This window comes from Rhineura floridana, chromosome 4 (genome assembly GCF_030035675.1).
Source record: "Rhineura floridana isolate rRhiFlo1 chromosome 4, rRhiFlo1.hap2, whole genome shotgun sequence".
NCBI lineage: Eukaryota > Metazoa > Chordata > Lepidosauria > Squamata > Rhineuridae > Rhineura > Rhineura floridana.
This window is the reverse complement of record NC_084483.1, coordinates 122,682,305-122,703,751: the sequence shown is the minus strand read 5'-3', so window position 1 is coordinate 122,703,751 and position 21,447 is coordinate 122,682,305. Positions and strand designations below refer to the sequence as shown.

Here is a 21,447-nt window from a genome sequence, read left to right as displayed (position 1 = left end):
TGGGAGTGTGAAAGTCATCAATTTGAGCGTGCCCAAGATCAATCAGTAAAGTATGCACTCTTCCACCCCTTGCAGTTACAGTTGTTTGAATGTGTCTAGTACTTATAAACTGAAACCTGCACCATCCTCTCTTTTGTAAGGCTTAATTTGTAAAATTTGCAGGGTGGGGGGATACAGAAGAAGGCCTAATGCTGCAATACTAGAATGATGTGTTCGGATGCGTTCCAAAGGTGGGGGGGGGGGGAAAGCAGTGGTTTCTGCACAATGCCTTTGAAGGAACTGCTAGTCTGCAGGTTGCAGGCTAAGATTTATCTGTATTCTGTTTATAAGCTTTACCATCAGATTAGAGTGAATGAAAAGAGGACAATAAAACTGCAGGTTTATGGGGAAAATCCTTGCATCTTTATAGCATGTGTGATTCATTTAGAAGACATTATTAGGGCTATTCATTTGTTGTTATATTCCTTCAAGTCGATTATGATTTATGGCGACCTTGTGAATCAGTGACCTCCAGTAGCATCTGTTATAAACCACCTTGTTCAGATCTTGCAAGTTCAGGTCTATAGCTTCCTTCATGGAATCAATCCATCTCTTGTTTGGTCTTCCTCTTTTTCTACTCCCTTCTGTTTTTCCCAGCATTATTGTCTTTTCTAGTAAATCATGTCTTCTCATGACGTGTCCAAGGTATGATAACCTCAGTTTCATCATTTTAGCTTCTAATGATAGTTCTGGTTTAATTTCTTCTAATACCCAATTATTTGTCTTTTTCGTGGTCCATGGTATCCACAAAGCTCTCCTCCGACACCACATTTCAAATGAGCTGATTTTTCTCTTCTATATTTTTTTCACTGTCCAACATTCACATCAATCCAGAGAGATGGGATTACCATGGTCTGAATGATCCTGACTTTAGTGTTCAGTAATACATCTTTGCATTTGAAGACCTTTCTAGTTCTCTCACAGCTGCCCTCCCCAGTCCCAGCCTTCTGCTGATTTCTTGACTGTTGTCTCCATTTTGGTTAATGACTGTGCCAAGGTATTGATAATCCTTGACAAGTTCAATGTCCTCATTCTCAACTTTAAAGTTGCATAAATCTTCTGTTGTCATTACTTTAGTCTTTTTGATGTTCAGCTGTAGTCCTGCTTTTGTGCTTTCCTCTTCAACGTTCATCAGCATTCGTTTCAAATCATTACTGGTTTCTGCTAGTAGTATGGTATCGTCTGCATATCTTAAATTATTGATGTTTCTCCCCCAGTTTTCACACCTCCTTCATCTTGGTCCAATCCCGCTTTCCGTATGGTATGTTCTGCATACAGATTAAACACATAGGGTGATGAAATACACCCCTGTCTCACACCCTTTCCGATGGGGAACCAATCGGATTCTCCATATTCTGTCCTTACAGTAGCCTCTTGTCCAGAACATAGGTTGCACATCAGAACAATCAGATGCTGTGGCACCCCCATTTCTTTTAAAGCATTCCATAGTTTTTCATGATCTACACAATCAAAGGCTTTCCTGTAATCTATAAAGCACAGAGTGATTTCCTTCTGAAATTCCTTGGTCCATTCCATTATCCAATGTATGTTTGCGATATGGATGGTGAAATGGGGTCAGGATCTTGCTGGTTATGCTTCTAGGGCAGGAGTGAAATTCTTCAACAGCTCAAATCCTCCAACAACTTGAGAAAGAACATTTCCAAAAAATTGTCAAAAAATGCTTTTCTGATCAATTTTAGCTCACGCAAAGAACATTTATATCAGCCAAGGTGTTCAGCAAGCCTGTGAATCAGACATTCTGAACTCTGCTAGAGGTCTCTAGCCCAAGAAAAGATTGAAACCCAAAGGGAAGTAGTACCCTGTGCTTGGTTATAGCGTTTCCAAGCAAAGTGTTAAAATAGATAAGCTCATTTGCCCCCCCCTTAGGAAATAGTTAATTTAGCTTATATCTACTTTGGTGCATTACACTCTGCTCCACATGCATGCCCTTGAATTAGGACATGAGCAAAACTTTTAACAATCGCTATAAAAGAGGTAATTCTGACTTCTTTTGGCATAATCCTAACTCTGGTTGGACAGCAAAGCCACCGCTGTATCTGTAGCCCCCAGGAAATGCAAGTTGTGCTGTGCCAGTTCCAGGACTGGCACAGCAAACGGGCCTGGTTTAGCCCCCCCTTCTGCAGCTTGTGGCCTATTGGGCCAGCTTAGACTCTAACAGATCCTTCCGGGGTCCAGCCCCACCCTCACCCCACCCCCCATACACCCAATTTTGGAGCTTCACACTGAATGTCATCGGCAACGATACTGCTGGCAGTAACTTCCGCCCATTCACACTTTTTGGTGAACAGAGCTCTGCAGTAGCGTAGCCTCCCTGCTGGCAAAGCCTGGCACAACCAGCCAGTGCTGGATGGAGAGACACCTCCGCCTAATCCAAACCCCCTCCAGTGCAGTGGATCGAGAGGGATTGTTCTGCCCATTAGATTTTTTGCCATATAAGAAAATAAAAGAATAAAATAAAATAACGAAACTGGGACTCACATGATCAGTTGTCCAATAGCCACTTGAGTCAGATTTCATTCATGAAGGCTGGAATCCTGGGAATAATATACCTGGAAGTATATTCTACTGAACTCAGTGAGACTTGCTTTTGAGTAAACATGTATAGGATTGCATGGTTAATGTTGTAGCCAAGAACTGATAAATCAAGAAGTTTATCCCCACTAGGATCCACCTACTCCGAAATCCTTCTACTCCAATCTTAACTAATTACATGCAAGTAAATTCTATTAAAATCAATAAGTGTATCCCCACTGGCTGTGCTCAAAAGCACTATCAGCACAGAGAGTTCCTGCTATGTGTTGTGGCAGAGGCAATTCTGAAGGCATAGATTATTCTGCTCCATTATTAGAAAGAAGCTCCACTTACACGTACTAGCCTGCCTTCCTCAATCATTTAGGACTGAGGTAGGGTGGGTCAAATATTTAACAACCTTTGTCCAATATATTTGGGACAACTCAGGTCTATAGTTCCCATTCCCACGGATACCAGGGATGCTGAGGTTAAGCTTTGTCTCCATAGACAACACGTAGAGTGTAAAATGTACACACAATATTTCAACCATTTTTTAGGTATAATCCATATTGTTAGATTACATGAATAGAGTCTTCATGGATCACAACCAATAATATAACAATTTAGAAGGGGACCTGACCTCAATCACAAAGCACAAAGGTTGACATCCAACATTGTGCAAGTGGACTTACACACCTTACCTTCCCCCTGTAGTCCATCATGCCCTCCTGAATCTGATCCCAGTGCTCCAGAACAGGTTTTGAGGGTGCGCAGGGGGCTGTAGGGAAAAGAGGGGAACACATTCCACCGTTTATTCAATAGGAAGGTGGACGCCCTTGGATTTTATATATGGTTTGCATGCAAGTGTTCCCAGGTTCAGTTTCTGGTGTTTCCATGTAGGGTTGGGAAAGACTCCTGCCTGAAACCCTGGGAAGCGGCTAGGTCGGGGTGGGCAACCTGTAGTCCTCCACATGTTGTTGGACTCCAGCCCCCTTAATCGTTGCTGATGATGGCTGTGGCTGATGGGAGTTGGAGTTCAACAACATGTGGAGAGCCCACTACTGTGCTAGACAGCACAGAGCTAGATGGACTAACGGTCTGGCTCGATATTAGGCAGCTTCCTATGTTCCTATTCAAAGAGCAAGAGCCCCATGAAAATGTTGTGCAGGAGGTACTTGAAGAAATGATTTTGTACTATGAAAAGACTTAACTGCCAAGGCTTCAGTAGCCATGTGATTTGCTCAAGGCATTATAAGAAGGTGGATAAAATGGTGGAAACAAAGCTTTGATTCAGATAGAGAATAATGAGAACACCCTTTAAAAATGTCCCTGTGCAAGACCTATTTCTTCAATGGCTGGGTGACATTCCCAGGACATGGATTCTGAAATAGGGAGGTGCCTCAGAAGAACCAGCTTGGAGGGAACTCAACACATTTGAAGAAGAACGTCACCTTTTGGATGCTTATTTAATGAGCTTCAACCATTATATTCAGCTGACAGTTACTATATCAAACATACTGACTAACCTTTGAAATCACTGAGTTAGGTGCATCCAGTAAATATATTTCCAGACTTAAAAAAAACAACCTCTTAAAAGAGTTTTCCAAGGTTTCCAGCTTAATTTCTTAAATGCCAACAGCTGTTCCTATTAGTTGCAATTTCTTTATTTTTCCACTGGTCAAACAACATGGTTTCTCCTGTTGTCATTATTCAGTTAAAACTATTTTTCTTTTGAAACATTTTCATTCTTCCATTTCCAGAGAAACTTAATAATCTTCAAAGTATTTGGTGAAGTGCCTGTATCTCAATATGCAACACGGTTCAAACCACATTGGTTGCTGTCTGGGACTAGACAGTTGGAACATATTATTCCACTGTTAATTGAACAGCAATGATCATCTGTGTTTTTTCTAGGTGCAATTTAAGATGTTGGTCCTTCCCTATTAAGCCAAAAGTGGGTTGGGACTTGAGTACTTCAAGGATTGCCTTCATAAGTACATAAGAAGAGCCTGCTGGATCAGGCCAATGGCCCATCTAGTCCAGCATCTCACAATAGCCAACCAGGTGCCTGGGGGAAGCCCACAAGCAGGACCTGCGTACAAGAGCACTCTCCCCTCCTGTGGTTTCCAACAACTGGTATTCAGAAGCATACCACCTCTGACTGTGAAAGTAGAACATAGCTATCATGACTAGTAGCCACTGATAGCCTTCAACATGAGAGATCTTGCTTCCAGTGATCTCACTGTTTGAATGTCAATGAAAGCAGGAACACTACATTGATTCAGAGGATGTACTGGTGTACTCACATGGCCCCAACTTTCTCCCATCCTGCCACATCCCCATCTAGTGACACTGGTGTTAGGAGGGTGGCTCCACCCCACCACATGCACCATTACTAGAGCCTAAATGTATAGAGGAGGCTCCTTTATTCAGACCTTCTCCCCAACATGTGGACTGTGGGGGAGGGGTGAGCTGGCCATAATAATAAAATAAATGGCAAAACATTTATTCTGAACTACCTATCTATTTATGCCTGAGCTAGGCTACAGGTGATGACATTATGCTAGCACAGTGGTCATGTCAGATCCTGAACATTTATTTCCGGGCATAACGGCTAATGAAATTGGGCCTAAAGGGAATTATAATGAACACTCCCACATAAAGAGTTAGAATACCTTACTCTGAAAGATTCTTGGATACAAATAAGAACATACATTCAGAAAACATTCCTTTATGAGCTTGTAAAACAATCTCAGATTACATATTAGAGCAGATCAAAGTGGGAAAATGTTTATGGGAGAGGTCTTAAAAGTTTGCCTTTGAGATTATTATGAATATTTGGAGAAATTAGTTTCACATTTCATCAGCAGTTTGGATAAAGCCACATTTCAAGGGAACTACAAAGAAAGTGCAACATTAAAAGGGTAGAGAAGGAAGCGAGAAGAGGTGGAAATATCGGGGGGGGATGCTTGTAATATCCCCACAATGTCCTTGAGCATCAGAGTGTCTCTCCGGGTTATTGTGGGCAACACAGTGAAGGCCACCAAGTGTCTATGGAAATGTTGGGAAAGGAGGCCCAGGATATCAGAGGGCCTTTACCAGTTGCTCAGAGATGCCAGACTTGAAAGGGCCTATAGCATTTGCTCCTGCCACTGAATCACTTAGGGTGCTTCCACACGGTCACCATTCTCAAAGGGAATTCCATCACATACCAGCAAATTCTGTTTGTGCAATTATAGTTGATTGGGAAGTCTTGCTTCCCAGAAATAGTGGACTTTTTGTAATCAGGAAAGTGATGGGGAAACATGCTGGAAAGTGTGGGATAACATTTGCTTTGATGCAAATCTCCCAACAAACAAATCAGGATGAATGCTCATTAAACAGCCAATGCCATCTAATCTCCCTGCAAGCAAATGAAAATAAATGCTCATTAAATAGCCAATGTAATCTAATCTCCCTGAAAGCAAATTAGAATGAATGCTCAATAAACAGATCATCTGGAAGCAGCCCTACTGTCTAGGTAAGACAGTGGGAAAGGGCTCTTTAAGCTCTTCCCTCAGATCATGAAAGCATAGGAAATTCTTCATGCAGCTAAGGAGCTTAAGGAATGCCCTCGCCAGAGAGGCTCGCCTGGGGCCTAGATGGAGATTTTCTAGGTGCCTGGTGAAAAACCTACATGTTTTCCCAGGCCCTTTAATTACAACTCATTGGGTGCATCAGTTTTACCACCACCACCCTGCTGTGTTTTATGCTGATTTTAGGGGGGGGGTTGGGGGGGTTGTTGGGCTTTCTGTTTTGTGGGTTTTTTGTGAATTGTATTTTCAATATTATTGTCTATGTCAGGGATGAGCAGACTTCAGAACTGTGGGTTTTAAAAAAAAAACTAGAACCCCAAGGTCCACCAACTGGATCCAGGTGCAAATTCGTGGCTGGGAAGGGGGGCAACATAGAATTAAAGAACAGGGTGCCTCTGAGTACAGTACAGGGTTTTGTTTTCACTACCACAACTGAGCTCACGGTCCAATCGCACCAAAATCCACTGCTGGTTTCCCCCCCCCCCAAAGCTTTCTTCATCTCAGCAGCCTAATTTAGATGTTATTGGGGTATGTGCTTTTTGTTGTTGCTTTGGTTAAATAATGGGGAATCAGAAACCCTTGGTGATCTACCAGTAGATTCTAATCTACCTTCTGCCCACTCCTGGTCTATTTCAACCACCCAGAAGATGCAAGGTCAACATCAGACAGAGGGTTGTGATCAGAGAGAGCAGGTGTGCAGGCAGAGTCCTCGCACTAGGAACAAGTTGCTTAGATTGAGATGGTTCTGAGCCTCAAGCTTTATAGAGCCTAGTTTGCTAGGATTGACCCTTGGGGTCAGTTGACTCACTGGACGTTCAGGCAGGTTGGCATCTCAGCTTAGATGCCTTCCTTGAAGCCAAGACATCAGTCTACCAGGCTTCAAAACAGAATGCTGGTAGTGGAACAGGAAAGGCACTGGAACCTGACTGCTAGGAGCTCTGATTCAAGACCTCCCCCACCCCCAGACAACCTTACATTAATAAATGGGATGGAGCCCTTGGGTTCAGATGCTATGCTGGAAGCCAGATGAGATAGCTGGAGGTTAGAATTGGCTCTTTGAGGTTTTGTATCTAGTATTCTGGTTATCTTTGAGTGGATGCTCTCCATAGTGATAAAGCTATTAGTGTTAGATATTCCAACTCTATTATGGAGCTTGATCATGTGTATCGGGGGAAGGTCAGTTTGTGCAACAAATACACTTCCACCAACCTGAGTACTGTCTGAGGAACAGATTGGCCTCCAAAGCTTACCAATTGGCCATCCCTGGTAAAGAATTCACAAGCTGTCCCAAATCCTACATTGTAATAATTATGACATCATCATCATCATCACCACCACCACCACCACAAGTTGTTTTATTCTAAATGCTAACCTGAGATTGATGCTGGATCTTCAAACAAGCGAAGAAAAACTGAAATTGCAGCTATCTGGTACTAGGAACCTGTCACAGCAGCACCCCAGCTTCCCTGGGTCCTGTGCCATGAGAGGAAAGGAGTTCCAGCCAAAACAGACTGTTCCCCTCTGCTTGCCCTTCCTTCCCATTAGACTCTTATGGCCACCAGGTGAAAGAATTTGTTTTTCTCCCAGTCTGTCTTCCAGCAAACAACCTAAAAGGCCCTTGTGTTTCCTTGAGAATACTTCAGCGTAGTGTAGAACTTGGCTTAGATGTGGGGTGGGTTTAAAATAATAGAGATCACACCATTATGAATTATGATTAAAGATAGTTCTTCGGAAATAGGTTTAATATAGGAATGCATGCAAGAATACTATCATTTCCCCAGTTGGAGCAAAACTACAGCCAAATAAACGCAGGGTTAACAACAATCCAGCTTTCCCTCCAGCTATTATAGTCACTAACAACTGACTTGCAGATTTTCTTATGTTGTTAGTATGGCACTCTTGATGTTCCATTCTCTGAGATCATACCTTGATTTGCTCATGACTTGCCTGCTTTTCAATCACAAAAGTTAAGGAACTAAGAGGGTCTTAATTCCCAACTACAGTCAGTGCCTACATGCAATTCACCTTATCTCCAATGATTTGGTCACCTGCTAATTTGATCCCCAGACGTCAGATTTAACAAGTTAACCCCAACTATGAAAATAGGGTGATCAGTCTAAGGCTGCACTTATTCTATTCTCCAACATTTCTTTTCCTGATAATTTCTGCATTTTATTTGCTCTTTCACATGACGTAAAGCCACTTCTGGAAATCTAATGGAATATAGTGGAAGTTTAGCACTCATTTCCACAGTAATTGCTTCCAGAAAAAATCCATTTGCCATCCCATTAACCAGGAAAATTGAGGGAGTAAAGTGACAAAATTTGGGGTGGTATATCAGCATACAGTTCTTTTTTGCCATTTTCATGGGGGAACAGATGTGCGCAGGTGTGGAAAGGGTGGTGGAATAGCGATGCCCTTGGGTTGAATGAAATTTAGCGCAACAAAAAGCCACCATTCCATAATGCAACAGATACTGCAGTGTGAAAGGAATGATAGATATTGGAACAGAAGCACTATCATTATAATCAGTAAAATAAATGCAATAAACCCCATGTCTGAATGCAGCCTAAAAGGCAACTGTAACATATTTTCCTTGGGAATGATATAACGTGAATGTAACATTCAATGTAATCCCAGGGAAGCTTGAGAATAGGGTCAGAATGACAACAGGATCCAGAGAGGAAATGAGCCCCCTACTGGCATTATTAGTATGGTGATGTTACCATGTGAGGAAGGGGGCAATAGGGCCAAACATGCTAGCTCCACCACCTCTGCCTGTCCCCGCTTTCATCACTTGCCAACTCATGGAACCCCAGGGTTCCAAAATGCACAGGGAGCCTCCACAAAACAAAAGGCTTCCAGCTGCAGACAGTTGCCTTCCATGAGTTGTTATGGTGCTGAAATCAGAGCAGCAGGGAGGGGCATATGTCCTCATATGGTAACTTTCCCTATATTGATAATGCCTGAAGAGGGCAATATCAATTTGTATTAGCCATATACACATCGGTTGTAACTCTCCTCAGATAGTCTGCTGTTAGAGGATACATTGGAAATTGGCAATCGATTAAAAATATTTTTGGCACTCTAATGTCACCCTACATTTAAAGCACATGACTCCCCCCAAAGAATCCTGGGAACTTTAGTTTGTCAAGGGTGCTGGGAATGCTTGCTCTGTGAGGGGTAAACTACATTCCCCAGGATTTGGGGGAGGGGAAGTCACATGCCCAAAATGTGCCTTAAATGTATGGTGTGTACGCAGATCATGCAAAGATCCCCCAGATGAGTCTGAGATAAATAATCTGTCAGGCATTTATTCAAGGAATGATAATCCACAGCATACATGTATCTATGTGGGAAGGAAATAGTTATATTTGCTGGCTAGAAACATTTCAGCCAAGAAACAGCTGAAGAAGGGAGAAAAGGTAAAAACAAGGAGAAATCAGTGGAAGCTGTGTGTCCATTGCTGCTGTTGTTTAGCTTGGATATATTTCCATCATGCCCATTACTGCTCTCCACAGTTCCTACTGTCCTGTTTTATGCCACACTTACAGAGTAGCAGATGCCATGAGTCATGTTCAATGTATGATGGGAAAATGTTATTCAATGGAAAGCATTTGCATTGTTTCTTAAACAGGATGGCTCCCTGGAGTTAATATATCTTGGGAGAATCACCAAGTTGGTCTGTATCAACAAGAAGACACAAGGACTGTAGGATCTTAAGAGATTCAAGGATGATTTCATCATTATGGTCCTGAAGCGGAACCTGCCAAAAACTGCTTAGCCATGTCAGTGCTCAGTGTGGTGGGCTCAGCTCATAAAAACTCTTTTAAGTCTGAGTTTTAAGGAAAAAACCAAGGTGTTCTTATTTAGGAAAACATATGGACTGCTGCATTAGTGACTGGCTTTCTTGTTTTAATTTGCTGCCTTGACATGTTGTACTCTTTAGAATGTTAAATGGCATTAGGATGCTTGTTTAATGTAAGCTGCTGCAGAGCCCTTACATGCATTTGTAGGATATAAAGTTTGAGGAAGCCCTTGGCAAAGGACCCTTTGGTGAGGCCCTTCCTACATCAAGCATCTTCAGTGTACATTTTTTGGTGAATGCTGAAGGTACATCTCTTTGACCTTTGACAACTGAGATGTATGTTTTCAGGACCCACCATATTCTTGTGAAAGTAATTTGTTTTAATTGTTTTTGATATTAAATTTTAAGCTGTTGTAACCTGTCCTGGAACCTGATGGTGAAGAGCAGGCAATACATTTCATTATCATCATTGGGCCTCTCTCTGATGCCATGGGTTTAGCAGGGAGCAGCACAGCAGTGCTTTGATCAGAGCTGGGTGTCTGGGGCATTGTGGAAAATTATTGGACAGATACAGATGATACTTGGAGGACATTATGGGAAATTTAAATGGTGGACAGACCGAGGTGATTAGACTGTCAAAAAAGGTGGGCACAGGACATTGGTTAGCAGTTAGCATGGGACCCTGGCTGCTGTTTGAGGATGCTGCATGGTGAGACTGGACCTTGCTTTAAAATATGTAAACTCTGGGCAGATCCACACCATACATTTAAAGCACTTGACTTCCCACAAAGAATCATGGGAGCTGTAGTTTGTCAAGGTTGCTGGGAATGTATAGCTCTGTGAAGGGGAAACCACAGTTCCTAGGATTCTTTAGGGGAAGTCATACGATTTAAAAGTGTGTTGGATGTGCTTTAAATGTAATGGTGTGGATAATACCCTTTGAGCCTATGTGCTTAGCCATAAACCTAAAGCATTTGCACAGGCAACATTTGATATATATAATGCTGCCCATGGATGGAGATGCTTCAGGTTTATGGGACAACACACAAAATAAAGTCCTAATTGTTATACTTACCACACAGAGCACCAACAGGGCTTTTTGGCACTCTCCATCTAGGGGACTGTAGTGCTTAAAGTGACCCTGACTTGTAGGGGCATGAATTGTTGTAGACCAGTGTTCTTCAACCTTGGGCCCCCAGATGTTGCTGGATTACAACTCGCATCATCCTTGACCATTGGCTGAGCTGTCTGGGGATGATGAAAGTTGTAGTCCAACAAAGGCTGAATACTGTTGTAGACAACAGCTACGAACTTGAAGGAGAAGATGGAATACACAAGTGTGTGTGTGTGTGTGTGTGTGTGTGTGCGCGTGCACACGCATGCGCGCATTTTGCCCAAAGGTGGGAAGTCCACAGTGTGATAAAGTGTCATGGCCCCATCAGAGGACTCATCAGACAAGGATGACTCGGGAGTAACAGCAGCAGACCCAGAAGGGGAAATGGAGGAAACTCCTGAGAACCCAGCTCCTTCTCCCCCTTAGCTGCAGAGCACCCCAGGCACAGCTGAAGCCCTTCAGCCAGACGCAGACAGTGAACAGGATACTCCCCCCTCACCTGCAGAACGTAGACAACAGAAGGTCAGGCAGAAGGTCAGGCAGAAGAGGGGCAGGCCTGTCCACTTAAGGCCAAAACGCTGATGGCTCACACCTGCTGACAAACCTGCTCCTTAAAAGTCAAACCTTGGCTTCAGCTTGTTGCTTACTACAACGTCAGGCGTGACCACTGTGTGTCTTCCTATCCCCTGAACCTTGACTTGGACTGATCTCTCGGCAAGCTAGACCCAGACCTTCACTGACGTCTCTTCTGGATTTCTGGCTTGGCACGTAAGCTTTGAACAGCCTCTGCCCTTATCTTGCTTCCTCCTTGCTAGCCTGGCAGATTTATAGCCAAACTGCCGGCTGAGGACTTACGGCCGGGCAATTACCAAGGAATCTCCAGCCCTGCCTGCACCCCCACCGACACTGCTGTCTCAGTGAAGAGCTGACATAAAGGTCCTTTTGAAAGAGAAAGGATTGGGAACATGTGGCTTTATCTGTTGTATGCAATTATCTTTTCATTTTTTACTGTCTTGGTTAAGCAGATTATATTGGGCTAAAAAAAACATGCAGCCAGGTATATTCATAGCACATCCATCCATTCCAAATTGCAACACTCTCCCTCTCAAATGGCTTGTCAGCTTTTCCCTTGCACATACAGCTTCTCCCTGGTGGACATGACTTCAGAAATTGTTAAATTTGTTTTACAATAAAACCATGAGTGGTCGGTAGAGAGAGCTGATGCAATGGAGAGGTTAAGAACACTGCAGTTTGGCTGTGACTTCACTGGATGTCTTGACAGTTTATTCTCTCTGAGCCTCAGTCCCTCCTCTGTAATATGGGAATAACTGGCATTATTTAAAGTAAGAGGCAATGGTTTACCTTGTTATAAGGATATCTGAGATAATGTGTATGAAGTATGTTGACCATTGAAGAGAGGTCAAATATCAATAGTACATATGAAATATAAATAATAAATACCAATATTATTAGTGACATTAAACAAACACCAGTTCAAAATTAACTACCAGGCCCTACAAATATCCCAAAAGGGAGCTATTTTGCGCTGCTGAAAAACTTATTTGTAACAGAGTAGAGACATAACCAGTCCCGTGTCTCATAAACAACAGAGGAAGTAATCCAGAATCTTTGGGACTAGCTGGGTGAGGTGACCAGAGAGCCCTATTCCCCTCACAGAGCTATAATTCTCAAAGCTCCCAGGGAAGAGGATTGACTGTTAAGCCACTCTGAGAACTGTAGCTTTGTGAGGGTCTCCGAACAACTCTCAGCACCCTTAACAAACTACAGTTCCCAGGATTCTTTGGGGGAAGCCAGGACTATTTTAAAACAGTATCATACTACTTTAAATAGTCACCTCATTATTTTCAATGTTCTTCGCAAGCAGGGAGAATGTGCATTTACTGACATGAAACAAAATGAGGTAGCTCCTACACAGGTGGAGCTTCATGTGTGCATTGGAGACCTGTGGAGTGTTCTTTGTCCTTAATGAACAGTGTGATTTCCACACTGTATTCGGACGGATCAAAGGAACAAGAGTTTAATGCCAGACTAATGTCGCTGGGATATTCTCAGTATAAACTATGACTTGAAAATAATTCTTGCATGATAACGTGTGAAGTGATGTTAAATAATTTCTGCCACAGAGATACTTAAGCCAAGTCAAGCTAGTCCATGGTATGTTTATTTTGCCTTTTCTTTTAAAAATGAACCTATATGCCACATTGCAAACTGCTTTTGAAATTCTGTGCTTTCAAAAGTAATTTGCTATGCAGCGCAAGCGGTTGCTCTTCAAAGAAAGAAGGCTCAAGCCCCTTGAATTCACAGAACGAATCTTCATACTTGGTAGGATCCTGGCCCAAATTTTAAAAAGTGAAAGTGACTGAAAGGATTTAGACCCCCATGGAACTGGAACTGAAGCCTGAGTTTCAACGCAGCTAAGACCAAGTTCTTGATATAAGCAAATATGTAACCTGATCATTCATACTGAGGGCCATACTAGTCAACAGAGCCCCCTCCAGACCTCCTTTTTATTGTGCATTCATGATGATTTCTGCTCATGATGTTATCAGGGCAGTTAGACATATTCCTGCTTTCAACACTGTTTTGTACCCACAAAAGTTTTGAGGTACACATACAGTTTTGTTTCCAGTCAGTGCATGACACATAACTTCCTGCTTAAGTCCTGTAACGTTTTACACCACAAATGTTCCAGATTATATTTTGTCCTACTTTGGTTGAGTCACCATGTAATATAGCATGAGGGAAGCATCACAGAACAATGAATAAAGTGGAATTATATCTGGATTGTTCAGTGTAAATCCACCACTAATAGTGGACATGTTGCAGAATTCACGCACCAAAAAAACACAAAAAAACTCAGCCTGGTGGGGCCCGATGTTAAGTGCATTATTACATTTAACCTGCACTTTAAAAAAATGGAAATAGCCACTACTGAGATTGGGAGGATTGGAAAGAGGAGAGTGTGATCAGGACCACAGTGTGCATGGAGAGGGAATCTAACTCTTCCTTCCTCTGTAATCCCAATGAAAATGGCCCCACACTCCCTTATTTGTCAACGGGACCTGAATAGAGTAAGTATACATAATATTGCATCATATATCAGACTGAATATCAGTAAGCCCAAATTCTCTCTGTATTTCACCTTCACTAGTTTGGGATCCTATCTGTTAGGCTCTAAAGAGTACTGGACATGGGTTTAACTTACACATTGTTATATTGTCAGATTGCATACCTGCTGGGTTATTAGTCACATTAATATATGTACCTCAACTCATTTGAAATGTGTTGTTGGAGGAGAGTTTTGCAGATACCATGGACTGCAAAAAAGACAAATAAGTGGGTGTTAAGTATAAATTAAACCAGAACTATCATTAGAAGCTAAAATGATGAAACTGAGGTTATCATACTTTGGACATATAATGAGAAGACATGATTCACTAGAAAAGACAGTGCTGGGAAACACAGAAGCGAGTAGAAAAAGAGGAAGGCCAAACAAGAGATGGCTTGATTCCATAAAGAAGCCACAGACCTGAACTTACAAGATCTGAACAGGGTGGTTTATAACAGATGCTACTGGAGGTCACTGATTCATAGGGTCGCCATAAGTCGTAATCGACTTGAAGGCACATAACACACAGAGTATATGCCCCAAATAATTCAGTCTCATTGAAACATCAATTGCTAGGAGCCTGATGCTGAATTCTTCTATTTTATACAAACATCAACTTCATTACAGTTCAACAATGCTCACAAGAAGAGAAGCCTGATTCTTTACATGGTTAATGTACTGTGCATAGTATATTTTTCACAGATTAATTTTTTTAAGACTTGTTAATTAATAGCACCTTTTACATAAAACATCATCCCATACAAATTTTCATCTAAATCAACAAGAAAACATCAGTTCTAAGAAATACTTTTGCAAGCATACAGTACTGGTTGTTGTTGGTTGCTTTTTAAAAAACTGAATGTATATAGTGACCTGGTATACTGTCCAGCAATGTGCAAACCCACAGGAGAAGTCTTGCGTAACAATGATTAATTTTCATGGGTGTTTAATAACACGGCATGACTGCATAGCAACATCCTGAAGCACAAGACTGCCAGTGGAAGGCAACAGAGAATTCCATTAATAACAGTGGAAAGTGGTTAGCATTCCCTAATGCAAGCACAGCATGCTTAAGTCGTTCCTTGCAAGATACATCACAATTCCAATTTTTCATGGCTAGCCAAATATATTATGTTTCACTGAGCAAAGATAGCACCCACTGAAGCTACATCTCCATGCCTTTTAAAGGCAAAGAGAAGTAAGGCAGGACTCCAAAACTGAATCCTGTCTATGCTCTGAAGCAGAGTAATCATGCAGCACCATAGATTTCGGTTGACAAAAGCCGGTACAGTACTGAGTTTCATCAACGTCTATTGTTGACTCTTCGCTAGTTCCATCCTTTCTGTGTTTTCTTTTTTTCCTTTCTTTACCGAACTAACTGCTCAGAGTCCTCCAAAAATAGTCATCCAAAAGGCACTGCTGGGTGCGCTGTGCTTAAAAACTACAGGAACTGCACAGTTACCATTTCCCCGGAATGGGCACACCACACTCATACCAGCCCACGTAGTAATAAGGCGTCATATATCCAATGCGTCCGAACGATACAGGCTCTTGTCGATACTGGCGATAATAACCTGTGGGAGCCAAAATACAGGGGTTAGCATCTTAGCAGTACCACAGGAATGATCTCACTCTGGTAGAGGAAATGGAGCTGACCCTTCTGTGTCACTGTTCCAAAAAGCACCTTAAATGCCCAACAGAAAGTGCCCCCTTCCTCCTGGGTAGTCTGTGCTGTTTCTAGACCTCTAATTCTGCATATGAGCTCTGCTGTTCAAACTTAACATCCAGCTTTCCACTCAGTGATGGCTGGTGCTCATCGGGACTGACAGGGCGGCCAACAGCAGGCAGCACAAGAGCCAATGACAGGGAGAGCTAGCTAATTCTAGTTTTGTCCCCATCCTCCTCCCTGCGCCACCCCTGAGCTAGTTGTCCGTAAGAAGGAAGGGCAGCTGGCAGCCAACTGAAGGCAGACTGAGGTTGGTGGGGCAGTGCCAGCCTCCACTGCTACCACTTACCTGGATGGTGCAAGAGCTGTGCAGGCTGGAGCTGTGCAGGCACAGCAGCAGAACCAATCTGACACTCTTGCCAGTGCACTCATACAGCCCCAGCTTCACCACTACCTTGCTCTGCCCCCCCAACACCATCCAGGTAAGCATCAGCAATGCTGCTGTTGGGAGGTGGTTTTGCAACACCACCCTTCCACACTAACAGCTCCCAATGTAATCTTCCTGCTTTTGGTGATGTAAAAAAACAAACAAAACTAGGTTAAATGCTGCAGTGCAGTGCTGTGCTGTGCTGTGGAGGCATAGTGGGGATGGGTGGGTGGAAATGCGAATCACTGGATTCAGAAGTTTTTTAAAAGTTACTAGTAATGATGTCAACAGGATTAGATGGCTGTAATCTACTTGTCCAACTGCATTCCACACAGCCTTCATACAGCTGTCGGCAGATCCACACCGTACATGAAAGCACATGACGTTCCCCAAAGAATCCTAGGAACTGTGGCTTTCCCCTCACAGAGCTACAAACTCCCAGCACCCTTCACAAACTACAGTTCCCAAGATTCTTTGGATGCGGGTATGTTAGCTGGGAAAAGAATCAGTTTTTACCTCTGTGATTTGAGTTTCCCTATAACAGATGTACCTCTTTATGACAAGATGTAGGGGTATCCCAAAATAACTCAATAATTTGAAGATTTAACATTCTGCAAACCTGGTTACCTAAGGAAAGACCTTAGTCTCCTAAAGAGGAGCAAGGTGGCAGAGGGAAAAGGAAGCAAGAGGGGCAGTAATCTATTGGCAAATTCAGAAGTGCTGGGTTCCTTCATGATAGCCATGCCACCTCCCATCCTTTTTTCCCCTGCTGGGGAAAAGATCCGTGTTAAGGTCTTCTCCCACAACAGTGACAACCTAGGAACCAATAAGTATGAAAGGACAGAGTGTTAGCTCCTGAGAAGAGTCTTCTCAATAGCTGACACACCTCCTTTCACTCTGATTCACTCTAATTAGCAGGAAAGAAAAAGGAAGTATGTTGGAAGACTCTTCTCAGTGGCTAACACACTCTTCTTTCATGCAGATTGACTCATAGGATGCTGGAGACATGGGGATCCTGCTGAGATCCTGATCCCAAAAAAGTAAGGGGTTTAAGCCCTCCCCCAAGACCTTGGATGACTACACCCCTGAAGAGGGGGCTGAAATATCAGCATTTATAATTAAAATAAAGGTCACAGGTATTGGGGGGGAAGCAACATTTTTTTAAAAAGCTATCTGTAGAAAGAATTTGACTGCTTAAAGCATTAGCAGGCTCCCAACATTCTTTTCCACATAAGTGCTGTTCTATCTGAAATGCTGATTGCTGTGCCAGTTCCATAATTTCCTTGCGTTTCGTATTTCTGCTTCTTAGAATCAGCCACCACTGCACATCTGGATTAACCGCCCTTGCTTAGATATGATCCTATGACTTCTGCAACTGAATATTTCATTTTCTACATTAAAAACCCAAGGGTTATAAAAACAACAACACTCTCACAGCCTACATTTCAAACATCTTCAAAGCTGAGTTAACAATTTACAGTATAGAATCATTTCAATTTCTTTCTTTAGAAGGCATGATTTTGTTGAGAATTGTCAGTCTGAAGACCCTGCAGTCCATAAGCTAACAACATTCCATTACACAAGTGATGTGCAGTGTAGTTCTCCAGTAGTTCATACAATCAATTTTGCTTTCTTGTTTACCTTGAATCGTAGGCAGAGCTTCTACATATGACTGTGGTCCTGTTCTACCATCTAAGTGCGAATCCACAAACTGGCAATGATCTTCACCTCTTCCCCAGCTATCTCCAATGCTATAAAATGTATCTGGAAAAGTTGCATGTGGGGTTAGAATTTACAGCTGCTTCAACTCAGCAGGGGTGTATCATGTGCAGGAAGAAGCTTCTGAAAACAGCTCCCCTTATTGGACAGGGGGTCTCTCATATGAAAAAAAGATGCTGTAAATAGGAAAATTCTAGAGTTGAGATTATAGTTCTCATGAGACTATTCAACTCAAATTTTGGAGGTGTGCATGCAAAAGGAGACTCCCTTGACATTTTTGGGGGGGGGCAGGGACTCCTTATACTTTGAGGGCAGGGGATTACTAAGTAATCTTTTCTTTTTCCTTTTTAAAATAGTCTCCTGCCACCACTTGTGGTAATGGCAAAAAATGTTTTGTAAAGAAAGAGAAAAGCTGTGACCACTATTCCTACTGAAATAATCCCCAACCCAAAATGTAAGAAAAATTCTCCCTGAAAAAAAAAAATGCTGAAATGTCTTCTCCAAAATTTCCTACCTTGCAATGGGGTGGTGAATTTGGGAGATAATTTTGCCTCAGCACTAGAAAATTCTATATCTAGCACTAGGTTTGGGGCTGGTGGCAGTCCTGTATCACATGAACCACTACCAATATGGCCAATGCCAATCCTCTGCTTGAGGTTGGGCAGAGGATGCTCTACAAGGCAGGCATTGGTTCAGTAGGGAAAGATCCTCACATGAGCACCTCCAGATCGGGCACTTAGGTCCCATCTGCACTATATATTTAAAGCATCATTATACCACTTTAAACAATTATGGCTTGCCCCAAAGAATCCTGGGAACTTTAGTTTGTTAAGGGTGTTAAGAGTTGTTAGGAGACTCCTATTCCTCTCACAATTCCCCTCACAATTCTCAGAGTGGTTTAATAATAGTGTCCAAACAACTCTCACTACCCTTAACCAACAACAGTTCCTAGGATTCTTCGGGGAAAATAATGACTGTTTAAAATGGTACAATAGTGCTTTAACTGTATAGCACAGATGGGGCCTTATTTAGGTTACCCAAACCTAAATATCTACAGGTTGTAAAGATGGGTAAAAGCAGACTCTACTGAGGCTGGCAACCACATTAGACTTCTGCATTAGAGGTTAGCTCTGTTTAAATTTAGCAGTGCACAAAAATTCTATTTGCACACAAAAATTAAAGGTGTGGAAGTGCTTTGTAACATCAATCCAAAAGTCTGTATGTCCTCATCTGGATATTTAAGGGTTTTAGAATGTCTCTGGTTTAAATAGTTTGCCTAAGCAAACTATTTGATTGAATTTTGGGTCTAATGAAAGGGCAAGGAAAGTCTCAGACAGAAGTAATACTAATCTAGGAATGATGGGTGCAGATCTCAAAAAATGAGCTTATTTGTTGTTGTTTTTTACATTACTGAAACAATAGGAGTGTTATGGTAAAAGAATCTACTGGCACAGTATGAAAGGAAGTTAGTGATCCTCGCCAACATTCCTGAAGTCAGTAAAACAGATTTTTATGTCTACTTTTGGCTGAGAATCCTAGTTGAAGATCTCATGTCTTCTCATTTAGTTCATTCTGCCACTGTGCTGGTAAGCTGCTTTCAGAGCAAAAGACTCATTTAGCATTACATTGAAATGGACTGCCTTCAAGTCGATTCCGACTTATGGGTGACCCTATGAATAGGGTTTTCATGGTAAGCGGTATTCAGAGGTGGTTTACCATTGCCTTCCTCTGAAGCTGAGAGGCAGTGACTGGCCCAAGGTCACCCAGTGAGCTTCATGGCTGTGTGGGGATTTGAACCCTGGTCTCCCAGGTCATAATCCAACACCTTAATGATGTAGTGGCACTTTCTCATCCCTTATAAGATGAAAGAGAGCACACAGTTTTACACTTCAGTGCATACAAAGGGAGAAAAATATTGAAAAAGGCTTGGAAAATTGGACTGGGCTATGGTGGTACAACTAGGGATGGATGAATTTGTTTATTTCTGGTCCCAGCTACTTTCACATGTGTTCACCCATAAATCCATTATTTCCCACTTCTGCTATGTATTTTTATTAAATCTGCACACACAAAACATGTTTAAATGTGTATTTAAGTGTGCGTTTTCTCAAAATATGCATTCTCATACTACAGATTTCTAAACTTTAAGAACAGGTTCCAGTGTTTGCCCTCCTCCTCCCCTTTTCCTTTTGTACCGTTTGTAAGCCTGAGAGCAGAGATTGTGGAGTGAAAAAAAACAAACAACCAAGAACAGAATTCCAGGAACTACTTTAGATAGGTCTTTTAGGTTATAGCTGAGGCCCTATAGTGAGCAGTAGCAAATGGGAGCCTTTAAATCTGGTTGGGGACAGAGATCACAACATCCGCTAGCTTAGACTCCATTTTTATGTAAGACCATGGGCTGCTAATCCTCAGCCATAGTTACCACACACACACAGGCCAGCCACGCACCATCAAACGTATGATTACATGCCAGACCACATTTGGCAAAGCCTTAAGCATGTTTTTTCTTACCACAGATATCTTGGACTCATAGTCATTTCCTCCAATGACCACATATGGCTAGATAGAATGGGATGTCATAGCTACTCCCATTCCCAAAAGACTGCATGGGAATGGGAGTGATTAGTATCTAAAAATCCCCTCCCCCTACAATGCTTTGATACTGACAGAAAGTAGGAAATTTACCCCTTGGTGTCTGCAGATGTTTCTGCCCCTTATCTACTATGTACAGCCTAGCTCATGGTATGATTCCATCTAGAGGTGAGCCAAAACATTAACTTGGCACAAAAAGGCAGCTTCCCCCCTCAATTTCTAGGAGAGGAGAAATTCTTGATATGTTGGAGGACTGGGTGTTTGCCAGTAGCATGGTTTACACTAAATATGGAATTTCAGCTCAGCCACAATTCTATTGCCAAACTTTGTAAGTTTACAAGCATGTGATTATTTTTTGTTTTATCAATAATGCCTGTCAAATGATGCTGGATTAGCGTCAATCAAAGTGAAGCCCTCTGGGAGAATATGGCAGTCCACTGGGCCACTGAGAGGAGAATTGCCATTGCTCCAGGTAATGACAACCAAGTCACAGTTTTAATAAGGAAAGGAGGGGGAAAGCTGCAATCACCACTTGCTCCTGGAAAGCTCCCCACACCCCAAAATATGCCTCTTCATGCACCCACTACCACCACATGTACATTGGTGGAAAATTCCAAATATGCCAAACTTTTAATGTTTAACAGCATGATAAAACAACAGCAGTGCTTCCAACATGCACACCTGGGAGGGGTTAGAAAGAAGTGGAATAAGACCAGTTCACACCATCTTTCTGTCACTTTTTTCCTGTTCTGGCTAATAGCCTGGATTCAAGTATGCTTGTGCAAAGCCATCTAACTGGTGCTTAATGGATCGCTCCCAAGAGCTTTCTGTATCAAATCACA

The 21,447-nt window shown here is 42.3% G+C and overlaps 1 protein-coding gene across 4 annotated transcripts in view; it reads right to left on the bottom strand.

Moving 5' to 3' along the window:
* Positions 1-14,735: 14,735 nt before the first annotated feature.
* The window catches only part of FNDC1 (fibronectin type III domain containing 1), a 124,505-nt gene continuing 117,793 nt past the window's right edge, over positions 14,736-21,447 (bottom strand). For 2 of the 4 annotated variants that reach the window (XM_061624276.1, XM_061624277.1), the window contains exons 18-19: positions 17,933-18,055; positions 14,736-15,772 (exon numbers count right to left, since the gene is read on the bottom strand). In XM_061624276.1, the coding sequence (XP_061480260.1) occupies positions 15,657-15,772; positions 17,933-18,055 (239 nt within the window). In that variant the 3' untranslated portion in view covers positions 14,736-15,656. The remainder of the gene's footprint in view (positions 15,773-17,932; positions 18,056-21,447) is intronic. The other 2 variants (XM_061624278.1, XM_061624279.1) reach the window with 2 other exon arrangements.